Source organism: Apaloderma vittatum, unplaced genomic scaffold (genome assembly GCF_000703405.1).
Source record: "Apaloderma vittatum isolate BGI_N311 unplaced genomic scaffold, ASM70340v1 scaffold6739, whole genome shotgun sequence".
Lineage (NCBI taxonomy): Eukaryota > Metazoa > Chordata > Aves > Trogoniformes > Trogonidae > Apaloderma > Apaloderma vittatum.
Genome location: NW_009735711.1, coordinates 17,384 through 36,597, shown reverse-complemented (window position 1 = coordinate 36,597; position 19,214 = coordinate 17,384). Strand labels below are relative to the sequence as shown.

At 35.9% G+C, this 19,214-nt stretch overlaps 1 protein-coding gene across 1 annotated transcript in view; it reads right to left on the bottom strand.

The window, feature by feature from the left end:
- The window catches only part of MYOF (myoferlin), a gene marked incomplete at its 5' end in the record, with an annotated part of 61,405 nt that overhangs the window by 25,491 nt on the left and 16,700 nt on the right, over window positions 1–19,214 (bottom strand). Inside the window, 16 exon segments of the mRNA XM_009876678.1 lie at window positions 1,010–1,141; window positions 1,886–2,041; window positions 3,079–3,271; window positions 5,017–5,123; window positions 5,637–5,761; window positions 6,577–6,754; window positions 7,119–7,235; window positions 7,707–7,831; window positions 9,866–9,904; window positions 13,005–13,087; window positions 13,501–13,544; window positions 13,652–13,720; window positions 14,671–14,774; window positions 16,040–16,156; window positions 17,125–17,244; window positions 17,707–17,737. Of these exon segments, the coding sequence (XP_009874980.1) occupies window positions 1,010–1,141; window positions 1,886–2,041; window positions 3,079–3,271; window positions 5,017–5,123; window positions 5,637–5,761; window positions 6,577–6,754; window positions 7,119–7,235; window positions 7,707–7,831; window positions 9,866–9,904; window positions 13,005–13,087; window positions 13,501–13,544; window positions 13,652–13,720; window positions 14,671–14,774; window positions 16,040–16,156; window positions 17,125–17,244; window positions 17,707–17,737 (1,740 nt within the window).

Below are 19,214 nucleotides of genomic sequence, written 5' to 3'. Positions count from 1 at the left end.
TTTGACTTACTACAGCAGTACTAAATATTTAAACATAGGTGCAATCGTGACACAAGCCGCTGCAAAACTGTCTTTTTTCATTAGCTATTATACTCATACTGGGTAACATGCACCATTAGGTGATGGGGCATCCCAAAGACACCTGCTGCTTACCATTACAATTGAAAATCTCTATTATATGCTGTGGGACTATTTCAAGCATTTTAATTCCAAATTCATTAACTCTTACCATTGAAATGTTATCATATGATAGCCTTTTTCCTGCAACAGCAAATTTTCTGCTGCTACAAAAGAACTTACAGGAAGGCTGAGGAGGGACTTTTTACAAGAGTGTCCACTGATAGGACAAAGGGAAATGGGTTTAAGTTGAAGGAGAACAGATTTAGATTGGACTTTAGGAAGAAATTCTTCAGTACGAGGGTGGCAAGACTTTGTAATAAATTGCCCAGAGATGTTGTGGCTGCCCCCTCCCTGGAGGTGTTCATGGCCAGGTTGGACGGAGCCTTGAGTAGCCTGATCTAGTTGAGAGGCGTCCCTGCCCATGACAGGGAGGTTGGATTAGATGATCTCTAAGGTCCCTTCCAGCCTAGGCCATTCTACGATTCTATGAAATAACCACTATTAAGCAAATCACTTGTATTCAAGTATCATTTGTAGAAGTGAAGAAGCAATTAAAATAAGTATTATTCACATGCCAAAACACAATGGTCTAGATCCCAATCTTAATTACACTGATAAAAATCTAAAATAAATGTCTTTGAAATCACTAGAGGTAACCAGATTTTTACCTGATTAACCAGTTCACAATCTGGTCTGCTGAAGTCTTTCTGGTAGGAACAATGGACTTGGCCATTAATTGCCTTGAATGGGGTCTGCTTGTTTCAATGTAATAAATACTACTCTACCTTTCTGTCTAGCATGCAAGAAAAAAATTAGAAAGAGCTCCAACTGCATTGAATTCCTGATAGTCACGTCCAAGTTTAAAGTAAGAAAGCAATGATGGACATACCATTTCTGCAAAAACACTGAATGTTCCCTCTGCAAAGCTATTAAACTTCTTTTCAACTGCACTGAGCCCAAGCCAAATGTTAATTCGCAGCTCCACAGGCATTTTGACATCTTTCGTCTTATCTTGCGGGTACTGGCATATGAGCAAAAAAAAGTTATTCTTTGTTATGTTATGCAGGTATTGTAGCTTACAGCAAAATATATACAATAACATGGAGATACGAGTAATAATACATGATTTATTTATCTCTACCTGTACTGCATTTCCTCAAAAGCCAGTAATACATAGTTCTTTAAATTGTACCTGCCAAGGGCATGTAAAAACCAAAGACAGTAACAGTAGTATCATCCCTGTTTCTGTATATTCTCTCACAAGTTTCATCCAACAATGAGTTTTTAATTATGACAGTAACTTAAAACCCCAATGTTGATGTTAGTGTTTCTCGTCAGGAGACTCTGGAAATGCAGAGCTTAGTCAGAATGGTTCGCTAAATATAGAAGCAACATGGTTTGCTTTTTGGAACTTCTCTGATTTACGCTCATCATGCCCTCTGAAAGTCTTCATTCACATCCAACCTCAAAACAGCAACCTCATTAACACTTTAAAAGTCCCATTACAATTTTGAGCTCTTACAGAAAAGCCTCAGAGTTAGGGGCTGATACTGGTTCTAACTGGATTATGACGAACTTTTCATTGCAATTTCTATGATATTTCGAATAAGATATAAGCAGTTGGGTTTTAATCTGTCCTAAGTTTTGACACCCCCTTATTCATGGTTTGTTGGCATGTTTCATGCTCATGTCAGAAGGCATCATAATTTAGGGAGTTAAAAATAATTATTTGGGGGGGCAGGAGGGGGGAGAAAAGTAAATGTACCTTTAAGAAGATTGTTTGAGTCTTTCCACAGTATTTACCAGAGGATTCAGGACTTGTTGTGGAATACAGCACTTGGTGTGCAGGAACACGAGCATAAGCCAGTCTTTTCTCCCCTCGAATCATCCATATGATTACATCAGGCATACTGTTTTGAGGCTGTGGATTATTTGTGGGGAAAAGAAAGTTAAGAACAGCAATTAACAGAATATTAAACTAATGTAATGCTTAGAACATAAACATAAATTAGGATTTATGTCAAAGGATTTATCATTTAGAATCAATAGTTAACATGCATTTATGATAAACAGAGGAAATTCTTTTACTTTGTGAATAACACAATATATAGTTCTGAAACAATCATTTAAAATACCCTTGAGATTGCTGAAAAGCAAGTAAATTTTATTAAAAAGAAAGTAGTTCCTGTATATTTTTGCCAATTTTTTAAAGACATTTGTATCTCAATTCCTTTATGGCGACTGGTGACGGATCCCAAATGCTAACACTGGATCAACAATGCTACATATTTATGTGTTTGTAATGCTTCCACATTAAGAGTAGATCCCCGCAACACTTTTCAGCAGAAGACAGAAACAGCTTTATTATCTCTTTGCAGCTTTGTGCGCACCTTTGTATGCTAGCTGCAAGTCTGCCAAATTATCTGCTCTTTTTAGAAAAAGAATCAGTAACTTTTCAAAGCAGCAACGATGAAGAAAAATTAAAACGTGTAGAATGCTGTAAAAAACAATTATGAGATGACCAAGATGAAAAGTTAAGATGTTGCTGAAAATTTAAAAACCACAGAAACACACAGATGTAACTCTGCTAGAAGCTGATTTATGTGGCTAACAAGCTGTGGAAGCACAACATGTATCCTGTGGTCTCTGATCCAGCAATGTCACTTACAGTTGTGGAAGAAAGGAAAGGGCAAAATACTGTCACTTTAAACAAAATAGTCTGTTCTACGAATCATGGTGTGTCATTTCCCAACACATGTTCTCAGTGAAGTTCTCACACCAGAACATTTTATTTAAGCAAATCCTAATTACAGAGGGGAACATGTTTACTTTCACAGCATCTAAAAGTACCATTTTAAGGAGAGTGGGTATTGATTGATCAGTGGTGAACATTACAGTGGTTTGCGTTGGACGGCTGTTTCTAAACTAACTGAATCGCAGGTATTGTGTAGCACAAACCTCTTCACTCAGTTGCAGTAGTTTATCCAACCAATCCTCAATTTCTGTCAGAGTGGCTTTCACATCAGTGGCTTCATTTCTCATCCTTGTTGCTGCTTCTCCAATCTGCTGGAGAGACTTGAAGCGCAGTTTTTCTATCTGAGTGTCAAGGACTGTAATATTAGACTTGCCTTCTATGAGGGGAAATGGTTTACTGAAAAGAGAATATTTATCATGGTTAATAATCTAAGTGGATTTTATTTACCCACACACTAAATGGGAACATGCATACAGTAGCAACAGACTAAGTCCTAGTATTTCCTGTGATTGAAAACTACCTGAATAGTGCTATAGCATCTATTTCTGCAAAGAGTTCCACCTGCCAAAGTGTTTACAACAAGCAAGGTAAATGCTGTGCCACTATAACAAGCACCAACATACAACAGCTCAAGGTGTATGCTTTAATGTAATTGTTGCTAACGAAACCAAGCAAAATCAATTTGCTTATATATTCAAGTTAAGAAATTATTGCCTCAGAACGTACATCTCAAAGAGGAAATCAGTGCCTTCAGACTAAGATTAGGTTTCTTTTTTTCATTGGAAACTGTGTGTTCTCAGAAACTCCATATACAAATGTGGCTTGTGTCTATGACTAGTTATCTAACCCTCTGGCATGAAAACACTGAAGAACTCTAAAAGGAATCCCTGTCACAACTTCTGAGTCACCAGAGGGCAGAGTTACTATTCAATGGAACCAAGAAATAGTATAGCATCAGAGCAGAGCCCAGGAAAAAACCTTTTTTTGAGTTGGTGGAGGTTTGAGGAAAAGGCAGCTTTTCAAAGACCAATGACTATATCCCTTTAACAAAAGTCATTAACAGGTCTTTAATATGATACCTAAAAAAAAATAATTTCCAAAGACACCGCCAAGTTTAAAAAGCCTGATTCTTCTCTGTCCTATTTTTAATGACAAGCCACATACCTCTCAGGGCTTTGATTCTGCAAAACCTCAATAGCAACAGTTGTGCTTTCCACTGGAGTTAGGTTCTACTAACCTGCTCTGGGTGCAAGTACTTACACGTGAATCAAATGTACCACATCAGAACTTCCAGAAAGTTACCTCATTTTAGGTTTAAATAGTGCACTGAAAGCTCTCTGAAGCTCCTAACTCATTGAAACTTCAGCATGGCAAGGAAAATTGTTCTGTGAATTCAACACAGGGAATTATGTCTTTGACACAGGTTCCGTGAGTTTGCTGAAGAAAACCCGTGAACAACAGGAAGTTCATTTGGTTGATGTATCTAGGTGCTATTGCTCCTTAATTGCTGAGTGATAAATATTCTATAAAATAATGAATCTGTAACAGTGCAGATGTGTGTCAGGACAATGGGTTGACATAATGGATATGAAACGTGAAGTTCCTACACTCACTAGATAGCTCCACGTGACAATAGTTTTCCTTTCACATAATAATATGATGACTAAATACTTATTAAAAGATACTATCTTTATGGCTCTGAAGCTCTAAATAGCTGTTAGATTTTATATTTTGGTCTTACAAAGTAAATCACAGAAATTCTTCCCTTTTCAGCTTCAGAAATAACATTGAAACATGGGTAAACAAAAGGTACATAAGGAATTCTAAGTAAGGCAAGATGGCAGAAAGGCAGCAGTGATCTAGTGTTTCATATTTTCCGAACAGCCTTGCCTTAATTTTTTTCATCACTATCAGTGACTAAGATAAAGGAGAATTACAAAACTAGATGAATGACTTCATTGGCTATATCCATGCTGTTTTACTGCTTTCAGAGACTTTTGGAATTCCAGTTCTCAGGTCAGTTCATAGGGGTAATCAGTTTTACAGTCTTTAGAATTTGTTTTCTGGCTTAGTAAAGGCAATAGCAAAGATTCTGAGCAGGCCTAAAGAGATAATGTAAGAGATAGAAAAGGCACTGTTACCTTATATCTTCTGTAAGTTCATCAATCAGCTTCAACCACATCTCAGCTAATCGGTTTTCAGAAATTTTAGCCTGCATTCCTGATTTTAAGGTGGCTAAGTTAGATTGCTGAGGAATTTAAAAGAAAAGAATTTTCCATTTACAAAAATTCACTGTAGTTTGTGGCCAATATGAGTTTCAATACTTTGATCTTACTTATTTGTATGTACAAAGCCCAAATAGAGAAAGACTCAGATGCTTGAACTAGATTCATACTTAACAGGACTACTCCTGCATTCTTTCTCACCTCATTTAAGAATGCATGACACTGTACCTAACTTCCAAAGCAAATAACAGTTCTACAGACTTAACTTGCCCCTAATCAAAACCAAGGACTCTTCCTTCCTGTGGGAATTCCCTGCAGTTTTATGTGTTGGGCCTTTCCAGAATACAGAGCTATGATTAGCAGTGCCATTTCTTACACAGGAGCTACGTTTAATTTTAAATGGCAAAAAAAGGAGGGAAAAGTGTCAGAAAACTGTTCCATAATTTGCTCCAAATGTCACTTTTTGATTACACCTCTAAATGAAAAAAAGTAAAAAAGGAAAGCATATTAGCAAAAGCAAGATTTAAGTGTCTTACCAATCTTTCAGCCATGTTTAGGATTACATTTACAGCATCTAATCTATGACTGATGTCCTCCCAAAAAGAAGTCAGCGTTACGACTGGCTTTGTGTTTGCCCATGGCAAGTAGTAATAATAATTACCTGGTGTGAAATATTTGAATGTTAGAATTCATGGCAAGAATACGTACTGTGCACTCTACAAGTTTTTATGTTTATTTTGTTTACGTACTACAGTTCAGTAAGCACATACAAACTAGTCCAACCTTATCAGAGGCTTTGTATTTTTCAGCCACTGTAGCATCTGTTGAATGGTAAACTTTTTCTTCAGATTGTTTCAAAATCCAATGGATTGTTATTCTTTCCCATAACTTACTGATGTAGATAGTATATTAATATAAGCGTATATGTGAAATAAAAAATTCAGATAATTATTTTCTAGAGTAAACCTTATCACCTCATTTAATACACACAAAAAAAGAACTCCTACTGCTTGCATTTAATAAAAAAGTTATAGCCAAAATATATTTTCTTGTGATCTAGCTAGGTTGTTTTCTTCTAGGTTGCCAGATGCATGGTTTAAAACCAAGTTTTTATTTTATTCTAAATTAGATTGTTCCACAGAGTTTTCCCTATTTAATCCTTAGGTTTTAGATACCTTAAGAAAGAAGAAAGAAAGAAAGAAAGAGATTTATTTTCTTGCCAATTTGCCTGTGCCTGTGTCTAGCATATGGTCAAAAGATTTCACTGAAATCTGTGAAAATTTCTTTAATAACGTCAGTACACTTTGCAGCACATATTCCATACACGTAACCTCATCTCAAAAGCTGTGAAGAGTCTTGTCTTCTTTTCTGTCAAGTTTTCAACAAGCTTTTAGTGCAGGTAGGGCTGATACATAAAATAGCACCTAAAAAAGAGAATTTTAGATAATTTCATCCCCCTACCAGCAGCATCCTTACCATCAAAAACAGCACGACTGTATTGAGTTGTTGATGCCAGAGGTTTACAGGTGGTATCGAACTTGTTGCCATAGTTTCCAATGCTCACTTCAAACTGGATAGGCTCCCCAGGGTCTTGCAGCATGGTAGCAGAATGAAACACAGCAGCCAAGCAGAACTTTCGTCGGCGCTGGTATTTCTACAAGAACAACTTCTTTAGTTGTATTTCAATATTTGTAAAAGAGGAGCCATGATTATAGAAAACAAAAGCAATTTCTTAAGGGAAATAATAATTTTAATATTTTTACTACTTCCTAAGAAGCAACCAAAAAGATATAATGTGTTTACAATAAATTACTCTATTTGAGATTATAGAATTTTTTCAAAGCAACATTGCATGCTACAAGGATATGACATTTTTGTAGCAGTATCATCAAAAGCCACCTCTCTTAATCGTGAGATTCAACTGTATTTTTTCAGTTTTAGTACGTTAGATCATTCTCCACAAATAACCAGCCAAGACACACCTCCATTACCTTACTGACAAGGAAAGAAGGATTTACCTCAACAACCAGTAAGTCATCATTAGGAATCATCTCTAACTTTTTAGTGACAGGTTTGCTTTCAGGTATTGTAGAAAGTTCAACCAGAATTCTCCCTCTATAAGCAACTCCTTCTCCCTGTAACATAATCACACATTTAATACGATTTTATGTATCTCTCCTAAAGTAACATACTCTTTCTTTAGCTGTACATGATTCTGGCTTCACTGAAGTGTTTGCAAAACTTCTGCAGAGGCATGAATGTATATATTTTAATAAATGAAATAAAGCAGTTTGGTTTAATGAATGCTAGAAGTGAAAAATACATATTTACAAAACCAAGGAAATAAGAAATACAAATGCATGCAGAGACTGAAAATCATCAAACCACTGCTGCTCCTTCAAAACCACATTTGAAAATGAAAACAGATAACAATGGCAAATACTATCATACTTCCTTATTAGTAATAGATATAAAATATTATTCAAAAGGAAACACCAATGGAAGTGCGATGTGAAACACAAACCACATGAACCAAATGAATTTATTCACTGATTAAAAAGAGTTGCGGCTAATCATTTATTAAACATAGTAAATAAAAAACTGACCTTTCCAAAGTTTAATTCATCATATGGGTCTGGAAATCCAGTGTATTCTCTTGGGCTTCCATAAAAGTTTAGGTAACAAGGCCCAAATGTTGGTAAAAAGCCAACTTCAGTTTCACCAGCGTTTACTAAAATGAAACGTTACCATCTTAATTAATTAATGAACATTCAGAGCCATAAAAACAATTAATGTTACTATCGAACTCAGTAAAACAAATGTTAGATATTAGTTAGGTATTAGTTATTAGTGAGAACATTTTATTCTCTGGTATACTATATGAATTTAATTATACCAGTGACTGTATTTGTTCCTAACCTTTATTGTACAACATTCACTAACTACTACTTCATGCAGTAAAAAAACACAGAATAAACAGAACTTCTGCCCCTCTCCAAGTTTTCATTTATGTGAGAGTAATATGCTCTTATGTTAACAGAAAACATATTTTCCAGAAATAAATGAAACCAAGTAAAACAACCTTTGCAATCATTTAAATGCATAGGCCGTTGTTCTAGCTAAACAACTGCAAAAAAGATGGACACCATAGAAGGAAAAAAACTCCTCCTTTTTAACATCCTTTTAGGATTACTGTCCTAATTTTTAGCATAATTTTTCTGTGGTTATACTTCAGAGTAAAACAGACTGCTGCAAACTCTAATCATAATTGCTACAGTGCATTGATTCTCACAAACTCCCTTTTCAGTAAGCTAAAATTCATACAAGATAAAGTCTGCAAACAGTAAATTTCAATGACAATAAACTCTAATTTGTATAATATTCTTATTTCATAACTAACTAATTAAAAGTTCTTCATTTCTTAATCTAGCTTAAAAAATAAAATTAATAAAGATTTAGATATTTTTGTCAGCCAGGAAACTACAGACCAAATCTATTGTTTATTTTCAGATATTTAAGGTATGTAAGAACTTTAAAAGGTATTTCTATTGCTAACTCTGTATTTTTGAAGAGTGTGCTGTTTAGTAGCAGAAAAATATATACAGGGAAGCCTTAGTTGTATTACTACTGTTATCTGTTGAGTCTGCATTCATGCCTTTTAAATTTATTCGATAAATGAGATTCTAAAACACTCTTGTATGATGTTTCCACTGTGACTATTGAGTGACACAAATGGATAATAAAAATGAATATGATGTTTTGGTGTAAATTCCTGTCAATGTAAAGTCATAAAATATTCTGCAAAATATAAAATTAGCCGTTTTCTATCTTGCATTCAGATACTTTCACATCCTTACACCTGAATCAGATGAAAACTTGAATGAATTCAGACTCTTGTTGGAATACTATCTAACTTTTAAAAAATTCTAACACTGAACTGCTCACATCAGGTCATGACATGACTAGATTTAAGGCACAGATCTGTCTTTAATTATTAGATTCACTACTTACTGATGCTAATAAATTAAAGATAATATAAATTTAAAACCAAAACAACAAACAGCCCCCCTCCCCCCAAACCTGGAATATTTTTTTTTGTATTTGTTTACATTTAAAATTCAATTGTTTTCATTTAGAAGGTTGATGATCATGTATTACAGAAAGCAATTCTGAAAAATTATTTCCACTTCTTACTGAAAATTATTAAGACAGTAAATGAAGTATTTGTTCAGATGAATGCTCTTCAGTCGTATTTATTTCTCACTATACATTTACAACAAAGTCTTTCAAAATTGGATGTCAACCTAGACAGTTATGTAAAAAGCCATCTCTCCAGGTTTTAACAGAATCATACTTCATTTTTTCAGACTTTATTTATATAACCAGCTAAGCATAAGCAAAACAGCCACTTTTAGGCAGTTACTTACTTCCACAGAGCTCTGCAGCTGCAAATGTAGTTGTGATCCCATAGCCAAGTTAAAAATTGCGAGCCATTGTTAGACTAAGCACTGCATAGTTGAAACAACTGCATGCTCAACTCTAAAACACAGCTAGAAGCACCAGCCAAACAGGAATATTTTCAAACTAGTTCCAGTGCCAAAACTGTTTTATACAGTTAGTTATGTTTGATACTCCGTAATCATAATAGTGAAGTCATTTAGGCAAGTAATTATTAAAAATATTTTTAAAGGTGATAGGTTTTCTTGGCAATACTTCTCAGTTTGGGCAATGGAAAGCAAGATTAGTAACAGATGAAGATATAAACCTTCATATGACGAAGCCCCTGTTCCTGAAGATGAAAATTCTATATTATGAAAAGAGAAGAAGATACACAACAAGTGACAATAGCATGAAAGAAACATGTACATCACAAAGCAATCTGATTTGAATTGAAGGCCTGAGAAAAAAAGTAGTTCATGTAGGCTAGAATTTTGCTTCCTGATTAAAATACAGAGGTATAATTCTTGCTGTAAAAATTCCAAAGAAAAAAAAGAAAAAGCGTGTAGCTTACAAAATACATTGTTTTGATGCTTCTGTTTCAGCTTTGTACAGTTCTCCTCCCCATAAAATAAAATTTTATTTTTAAAATTATTTAAAAATCTTAAGAACATTTAAGAACACCACTACATTTCCAGGCCCATTAGGATAACTTCGTTTACTGAAGGCCATAGAAGAGTTCAGTTTCCCAGTCCTTTAGAAGCCAGAATAAGCTTCAGGTATGGCATTTTCAAGGGAAGATAATCTGTGATTTTTACATGGAAATGGCTATTCTAATGTCAGGGCCTCAGTGAGAGGCAATCAAAATAAGATTTTCTCTGTTACTAAGTGCCTGGGTTTGAAGTATAAATGAGCTGTGACTCAGCAGCAGGTCAAGTTACACACTTAACTGGGTAATACAAGAGATCTCTCAAGTGCTGCATTTTTCCAATCAGCCCAGCCCTTCAGTCTGATTTCCCAATGCCTTCTTCTGTAACCTTTTCTTTTGCCTCTGGTTGTGTGTGGCATATATGAAAAGAATGTTTGCACAAAGGCTTACTTCAACAGCGGTACTTCTAAGAGGAGTGGGTTATAAGCTTGAAGTTATTTGACTGAAAATACAGTTTCATTTGATAAGATAAATACTGGCCAAATTCACTACAGGATTGGAGCTACTAATTTTGCTTTTAAACTCTGGACATCACTACCAACCTTAAGACAAACTAGTCTGTCTCATCACGCAGATATCATAAACACAACAGAAAAAATAGGAATTTAGATTCTTATTCTGGCAATGTTGGAAATAATTTTAGGTCAGTGTCTTTAAACACGGTGTAGATAGCCAGAAAAATAAATGTGAAGCATGTTTAGCCATGAACTATACAATTCCGTATGGACAACTAATATGCCATACTATGTTCATTAAAAAGACAAAACTTCTTTTTCTGACAGATTAAGACAGAATCCTTGTCATGGAGGTGGTTCAATTGTATGAAAGAACTTGCTGCAAAAAGAAGAGAAGATTATAGATATAGATGACAAAGAAAAAATCAATAATCACAATATTATATGAGAACATAAATGTAACATCGTCCTGGTTTGAGAGCACCAGGACAAAAGCTTTCGGGGGCTTCCTGGACCACGTGGCAATCACAAGGGGGGAGGAGGGGCAGCTGTGCCTATGGGGAGGAGAGGATGGGTCAGGTGACCCAAATGGACCAATCACAGCATTCCTTCCCATGGTGCTCAGTATATAAGGGCCCCTAAGAAGAACCTCGGGGGTCTTTCTAAAGCCTGCTGTGCTGAAAGGATTGTGTCAGCTGCTTGCCATCTCTTCCTGTGCTGCTGGTGTTCTCACCTCCTGTTCTCACAGTGCAGAGGAGCACTGTTGGTCAGGACAGGCCACCCTTCCCTGCCTCCTCAGATGGGAGCAGCACAGCTGCTCCAATGCTTCCTCTTCTGTTTCTTTTGGCGTGTCATTGGGTCTCTGGGCTGGGGCACTCCTGTCTGCTGCTGAGTCTGGTCTGGGACTTCTCTGCTTGGGACCTAGATCTCATCCAGAGGGTGTGGATGCCATATTAACATATTCTTTTGTATCTTTGAATATATTTGTATACCTGTATAGTACATATATATAGTGGAACATCTTAGTTGTTATTGTTAGTATTACTTTCTTTTTCATTAAACTGGTTCAAGTTTTTTTCAATCTCAAAGTCTCTCTCCCTAGTTCCCCTGTTATACTCTCCTGGGAGGGTGGTGGGGCGATCACAGAGTGTCTGTCAAAGCCTTAAACTTTGATAAATGTTTTTGGTTGGGTTTTTTTTTTAATAGTTCCTAAAATCTTGGCACAAAAAATGTTTCTTATCATACTGTAAATAAGATTTTTATTAAAAAGGTATTGGCCAATGGAGACAACATGTTAACATGTTAGGAACTTCATATCCTGCTTCACAGTTTATCAGTTCTGCTCTGTATTTTTTATTAAACTCCATATCCAGCCACCTAAAATTGTCTGAAGAGTGTAAGTTAATTGTCTGTGATCATAGCATTGCAATTAAAATCTTAATTTGTAGGAGCTACTAAAATAAGGGTTATTAAGTAGTAATTTGTAGAATTTATGCAATGAGATGCAGTGCCCATTTCTGATAAGCTACTGATCAGAGCTGAGACTGAAGTTTCCCCAGCATCTGAAGGCAGCCTAGTGGTGTACAGGAAATGAGGAGGTAGCACTAGATGGTTCCTGTAGGCTAATTACTCAGGAACATTCCCCAGCTTTTAGCTTCTCTTCCTAGAGAAGGAACAGGGACGCTTATAAGACAGCAAAAGAAGTCTTGTCTACTACTGCCCAACAGAGCAGTGATTCTGAAACAGTGACTCTGGAGGGCTGGTTAGCTCAGTCGGTTGAGCGTAGCACTAACAACACTAAGGTCGCAGGTTCGATTCCCGTTTGGTCCCCAGGTGTTGCCTGACCTAGTCCAGAGGTGGAGTCCCTGGTGACAGGGAGGCTGCATTAAAATGATCTCTAAGGTCCCTTCCAGCTTAGGCCATTCTATGATTCTGTGATTCTATGATTTACTAAGATACTTCCTAGTATATCTCACGATAGATTCTGATATCATATAGTTTTCTGAATTTGGGAAAGTACTTACAGATTTAATTAATTCATTACCTTTATATATATGGCAGAACACTGATTTTTCAATTAGTTACTGGTATTTCCATGATGATGCAATTTTAAACATTAAAATTTTAATATTTTTATTTTGAAAAGTCTCCCCGTATGTTTTCTGGGAGCACTGTTTTGAAAACACCAGAAGTAGATAATCTTGTGGCCACAGAGTTGAGGGAAACAGATTTAGAACACTGATCTTTGCTATTCCTCATAACACAAGAGAAGACAGTAAGTTACATACTGCTGCATCAATTACCTTCAATTTCTCCTCCAGAAGCAGCAATTTTTGAAAGACTTAAATATGTTGTTCCTACTACATCATTTTTTGTAAGACGATCCCTAAAAAAAGAAAGATTTTATTTAAATATAACACTGGTCATCCTAGGCAGACACAAGCTACCAGTGACTAAAAGTGCTCCGAGGCAGTGTACACACACGTTATATGACCTGCAATGATTTAATATCACTAACACAGACAGTAATGGCGACTTAGAAAAGCGGGCTGTACTGCGAAGAAGTTACCTTGTACACTATCACCTAAATAGTGAGATAGGGCTCAGTGCTCACTGCACAAAATTAACAATACTCCATGTTACACTAATCAGGTCTCTTGTAAAGAAACAATAAAGGAAGATACTTAAACACTTTTTTACATACTTTCACAGACTGAAAAAATACCCAGCACTCATAGAACCACACTTTTCTTCACTTAACATATTTTGTCTAGTACTTTAATTGAAGTCATAACTCACCAGTCAATAACTGCAAGTTTTATTTTTTCACACATTGAAGGAAACTGAAAAAAAGCAATTAAAATTACCCATTACTTATTTCATCTCTGCAATATTAATGCCCTGAGTTCCAAAAAGATGGCTGTTTTCTACAGAAACAAAAACAACTGACCTTGATCTGAAGATAAATAATTTGATTCCACTCTGGATTAGCATTTTTCTCAATTATATTTGTGCAAACCTGCAAAAAATTAAATCAACTAAAGAGCACATCAAAGATAAAACAGACAACAAAGCATAAATTTGCTATGATTTAGGATAAATCACATTTTCTTTGGTACGATGAGGCATAGTGGTTAATGGTGAATCCTGAATGGTTCATGCTGCAATGAGCCACTATTTCTCAGTTGATAAATACTGCTAAACCGACCTGCATATGAAACATTAATGACTATTTGGAAGGAAAAGAAAATTTTGAAACTGTGTTTAAACCTGACACTGGAGTTACCCTACAGGAAGAAAGCTTGTTATTTCCACTAGCTATAATTTACTGTGCTTTCAACACTAGTACTGATATCTTTTATCACAGCAAAGAAACAAGACGAAGAAAGGACTTGATTCCAGTTTCCTTTATGCAGGTTTTCAAGTAGATGAAGAATATATTCTATTGGAGAGCCTATATTATTTGCTAGTCATGTCTACTGAAGATTCTCTACATTACTGGACATGGTAACCTGACTATATAACAGAATAAAGGACTGACATTTTTGTTCTGAAAAGAAAAAAGAAGAAAAAAGACTGGCTAGCAATGAAGATAGGTTGTGCAATTGTGCTTCAGCTCAAATTTTATATTCTAAAGAACACATTAATAATAAAATGTACAAATTCTGTTAACCTGTGCAGAAAGATCTGTATCATAAATTACAAAATGAAATCGGGAACAACCGGTAGGCAAGCAATTTGGCATGCATCAGTTCCCAGCATTGAGTCACACATTCCTTTTATTAGTCACCAGCTTTACACCCATTTTACAGTACCTTGTAGTTTCTCCTCATATCATGAAGTGAACCTCAGGGCTAATGCTTTTTTATTTCCCTAATTTCAGTAAACTTAAAAATGTATATTGGCATTATGAAATCTGTTCTCAGGACTGTGATTAGAATGCAAAGATTCAGGTATTTACTAAATTACCTTTTTCCCGGCAAAAGAAACTTCTACAAATGGATCTACCAGGTTTTTCTTGTCTGCTTCTCCTCCAAATATTTCCTTCACAGTCTGTGCAAAAGCATCATCCACTGGAGAGGTATCAAAGAAAAAAAATAAGGTTTATGCTCTTATTATTTTATTTACTTATTTATTTATCCAGCCTTAATAATAAATTTCCCACAGCAATCCCGCCAAAATCATCCAGCTTACAAATCTAGGTAAAGTCTAATCTGATAAAATCCTGAATAGTGTTGCTGGTAAAGATGGAGAATTTTGGCTTAGGAGCAATTGCAAAGAGTGTAAATTCTTGAAACACCATAAAGAGTGTTGATGTGCTCCTGAATTTAGAGGTATAGCTGTATTTGAAAAACATTATGCATGTATCTGTAGTCACTGCCGTTTGTCCCAGGTTTAGTTGAGAAAATACCCTAAAAAGAGATAAGAAGCCACCTATACTCTATCTGAAAACACATATGGTATCTAACGAGAGAAATAGCTTTTGTTCCAGCAATATAGGTTTGACACAATTAAAATTTCTCTAAACAAATTAAGGTCAAACTGCTTACAAGCTCCCGTGCCCTCCAAGGCTGTTTCTTTAAGCTTATGGTGCTCAACTTAAGGTCCACAAACTGCACGCAGCCTTCTGGGATACAGTCAGTGCTTAGTTAACTTTTTTCCTGCAGCCACCTGTGGACAAGTTACCAGCCCTACAGACTGCCTTGGCCACCACAGCAGCAGGTGACTGATTTCAGCAGTTCTGTGGCCTTTCCCCGTTGCAAAATAGCTGCAGCTATGAGCACCTATGAAGAATTAATGGACCGCTGGGAAGAGGAAGGTGCAAGGAGCCATTAGCAGCATATTAGCAGCAAATAGCCTTGGAAAAGAAGTCTGCAGGGAAACAGCTATTGGGTAGCCTCTCAAAAGTGGGCAGGGATGAGGATCCAACAGGGAGTTGACATATGCACTGTACACTTGAGCTGGACGTGCACAGAACATCCAGCTTATCTGCAGATCAACTGTACTTGAATGCTGCATGTAACTTCTGTGGTTGGAGAAGGGCTAATGAGGGTGACACTTTCCCACTACCAGAAGCTGTGTAGCCCACTCAGCGACAGATGAACATTACTAATCTAATGAGTAACACATTAAATCATCCATTGCAAGAATTAAGTAGACTTACTGAGCATTACCAAAGGACTTGAAGTGAGTTATTTAAGCCATCACAGAATTATTGGCTCAACTAGCAATGTAAAACACGGGAGATGTTTTATGTTCAAGGAATGTTTCTGAACAACACAAGTATTTCTAATGGTAATCAAATACACCAGTGGACAAGCAGTAAGAAGGTACATGCTTTGTGGAATGTCCTCGGCTCTGTAGATTTTGAGAAGAAAAGTGACCCATCGAAGTGCAATTCCAGCAGGTAATAACAGATTGCTCTCCACATCATCGCTTTCATTATTTTTTCAACCTGTTGTGAGATAAAGTGTTGCATGTGTGGTATTCAAGAAAGACAGAGTAATGCATAGAATTAAGGTGATTAAACTGGTGCACATAATGCTCTTCAGATAGAAAACTGCTGTCAGTTTCATTATAAAGAATGAGACTATCAATTTATCAATCCATAAAAATTAATTCCACCTAAAATATTTTACTTACATTTTTATCTGTAAAGTACACAAATGCAGGATCCTATTATAATCACAATTTAAAAATTTCACCACAAATAACTAGACATAAAATTTCAAGAATCATGAGGATAGCAGAAAGAAGGTTATCTTTCATGGATCTGGGGACTGTATTATAATTAACTAAAGAGTAGCAGTATGCAAAAATCTCAGGCAGGAAGAACAGTAGAACTTAAACTACAGACATTGGTCAAGTAAGAAAAATGTCACACAGTAAAGAGGGCCTGGTTTTACCTTGACAGAACAGCATACAGTTAAGGACTGGATTGTTACAACTACCTACTGCCTTCATATGCATCAAATTACTTGTGCCTAACTTGTAATTATTGATGGGTCTCATTTTCAGGTGGCAAGTATTTGGAGTTTTCTGGTACTCAGGTTTCTCTATGGGTTTGTCTACATTACATTTAGTCCTGGAATTCATCTCAATATGTTGCTCAGCCTGATTAGTTATGCTAAGGAGAGTTACATATTAGCTTGCGTGCAACTCCAGGCTAACACGTCTCTATTCCAGGATGTGAAGAAGCATCTACAAATGGTAGCTCAGTACACCAAGAGCTGTCCCAGAGGTTGCTTAATTGGACAGGATAACAAAATAAGCTTTGAGTTAGCCACTCAGTGCTGGCTGCCCTTGAAACAACTTGCAAATCTTGTCTTACTTTTAAATGCTACTCACAGAGTGAATTATACAGTATTCAAAAGATTTAATGTCCATGGGGTGGAGAGGGGAAGAAAAACACTTAAATGAAACTTACTGGTGGCTCATCTCCAGTTCCCAGGACAAACATGCTGACTTTCATATAGCCTTTAGCTCCTGAATTTGTATCTTCGGGATCACTCAGCAAAAGCCATTTTCTCATGACTGCATGGCCTAAAATAAAACAAACACCACCACCCATCCCCAGTAATACCATTACAAAATGGCAGAAACCATAAAATTAAAGCCAACTGTTCCAAAAGCATGCTTTATCTTAAAACTAGTTCTTTTAAAAATTATTATGTCCTAGACAGGTCTCAATAGTGCCATTCAAAACAAGAAATCTAGTGGTGTTAAAATGTTGTAGCATACTCATTCAAGGACATAATTATCAAATATTTTTGCAGTATTTTTCACATTTTTGGTCACTGATGCCAAAACTAATATCCAAATATTAGGCGTTTGTACTTCATCTTGAAACCACTGAAAGGAGTTACATATTGTGTATAAGTGAATACTTAAAGCAGCAATCTCAGATAACTTTCCATTACATTTTTTCTTTTTTTTTTTTAGAAATTTAATGAAATATTTCAAGTTTCAAGCTAAGAAAGAAATTCTGAAGTAACTGTTACTTACCAGGCTCATCATAAACATAGCCAATGTCAATCTGAAATAAAAATCAAAGGCATTACCTATGAAGGAATACCAGAACAGAAAAATGCTAATGCAACTCCCCTCAAGTTTTTCATCAGTGTTGCTATATTGCTCTCTTATCACAAACACAAGAAGGTTTATATAGCATATTCTTGGTAGGAGAAAAAAAATCCACCTTTCATTGAAAAATGAGGGATTTTGAATAGATACAGCAGCCACAAAGAAAATGCATGACAAGATGTATGTAGTTACTTTCCTCTTTCCTCAGATCCCCAATTTTCACAATAACTGGAGTCAGAAGATGGGGCTGGCTCACTGCCTCTTGAATTCCCTATGTTCCCCCACTATCCTATGTTCAAAAGTCAATTTGGTTTCTATTTGCTGCCCAACATCTCATCCTTCAGTTCCAAAAATGAAGGTTGTTTTTTTTAATGAGTAATTTCCTTTTTATTTTATGAAGATGATGAGCAATTTCTTCGCACATTGTGTCAAATTTTGACAAGACTGCACATATACCAGGACTGTACTCATTCTATCGTATTTCAAACACGTTCAGGAAGGTATGTTTGCTCATGGCCATTGGGGATAGTATTACTTGCAGGTAAGGCCAAAAGGGTGATTTTCTAGACAGAATTATCCCAGGGATTTTCTCCTGGAATGTGTGCCTGCAAGACCAGAAGGGAGCTGAATGACATGTTGTCACCTGCTTAGTGAATGATCAACCCTCCACAGAGCAATATACAGCTGCCTGAATCACTAGAAGTTACACATGTAGATGATAAGCACTGAGAAGAAAAACAACCAGCTTTGTGGCAGAAACTGCTCCATTTAGAGAAAAGCACTCTTCCACACTTTTATATTTTTGTGAGAAGCTGGTCTAGAGACCTACTGTAGTACAAAACAAGCAATCAGAAAATACAGCCAACATTGATATTGTAAACATTATAATATTAGCCATTAAAACTGTCACGTGAATTCCTTGTCTGTATTGCTTTAGGAATACCCTCAGCCACCAGAAGTCTACATCCCAATATTGACCATAACAAATATAAAAAAAATCTCCCTAATATCATCAGAACCAAAGCAGTTACTTTAAGAGCCTTTTCTACCGTTTCTTTTACTTAACAAACTTCTGTCCAAAGGATCGCTTCTGAATGTATCTCTATGCCAACATACATATCACTATTCTGCCTATTAGCTACCTAATAAAACTATCTCGTCAAACCCTATGTCATAACAAATAATTGACTGATACCTTTTAAGGAAAAAAAATTATCTTTTGATACATATTTTTTTCTCTTGGATACAAATTAGAGAACTTAGTATAGAAAACATATATATATAAAACGTTAATCTACTCAGATAAGAAAACTGTTCACTAGCGCTTTGAGCAAATGGTCTCTTGCATGAGAAGCAAGACATCACCAGGTAATTTTGGCCTTATGCTAAAGCAGTATAAGTTTAAACATTTAAAATAATTACTTAAAAAA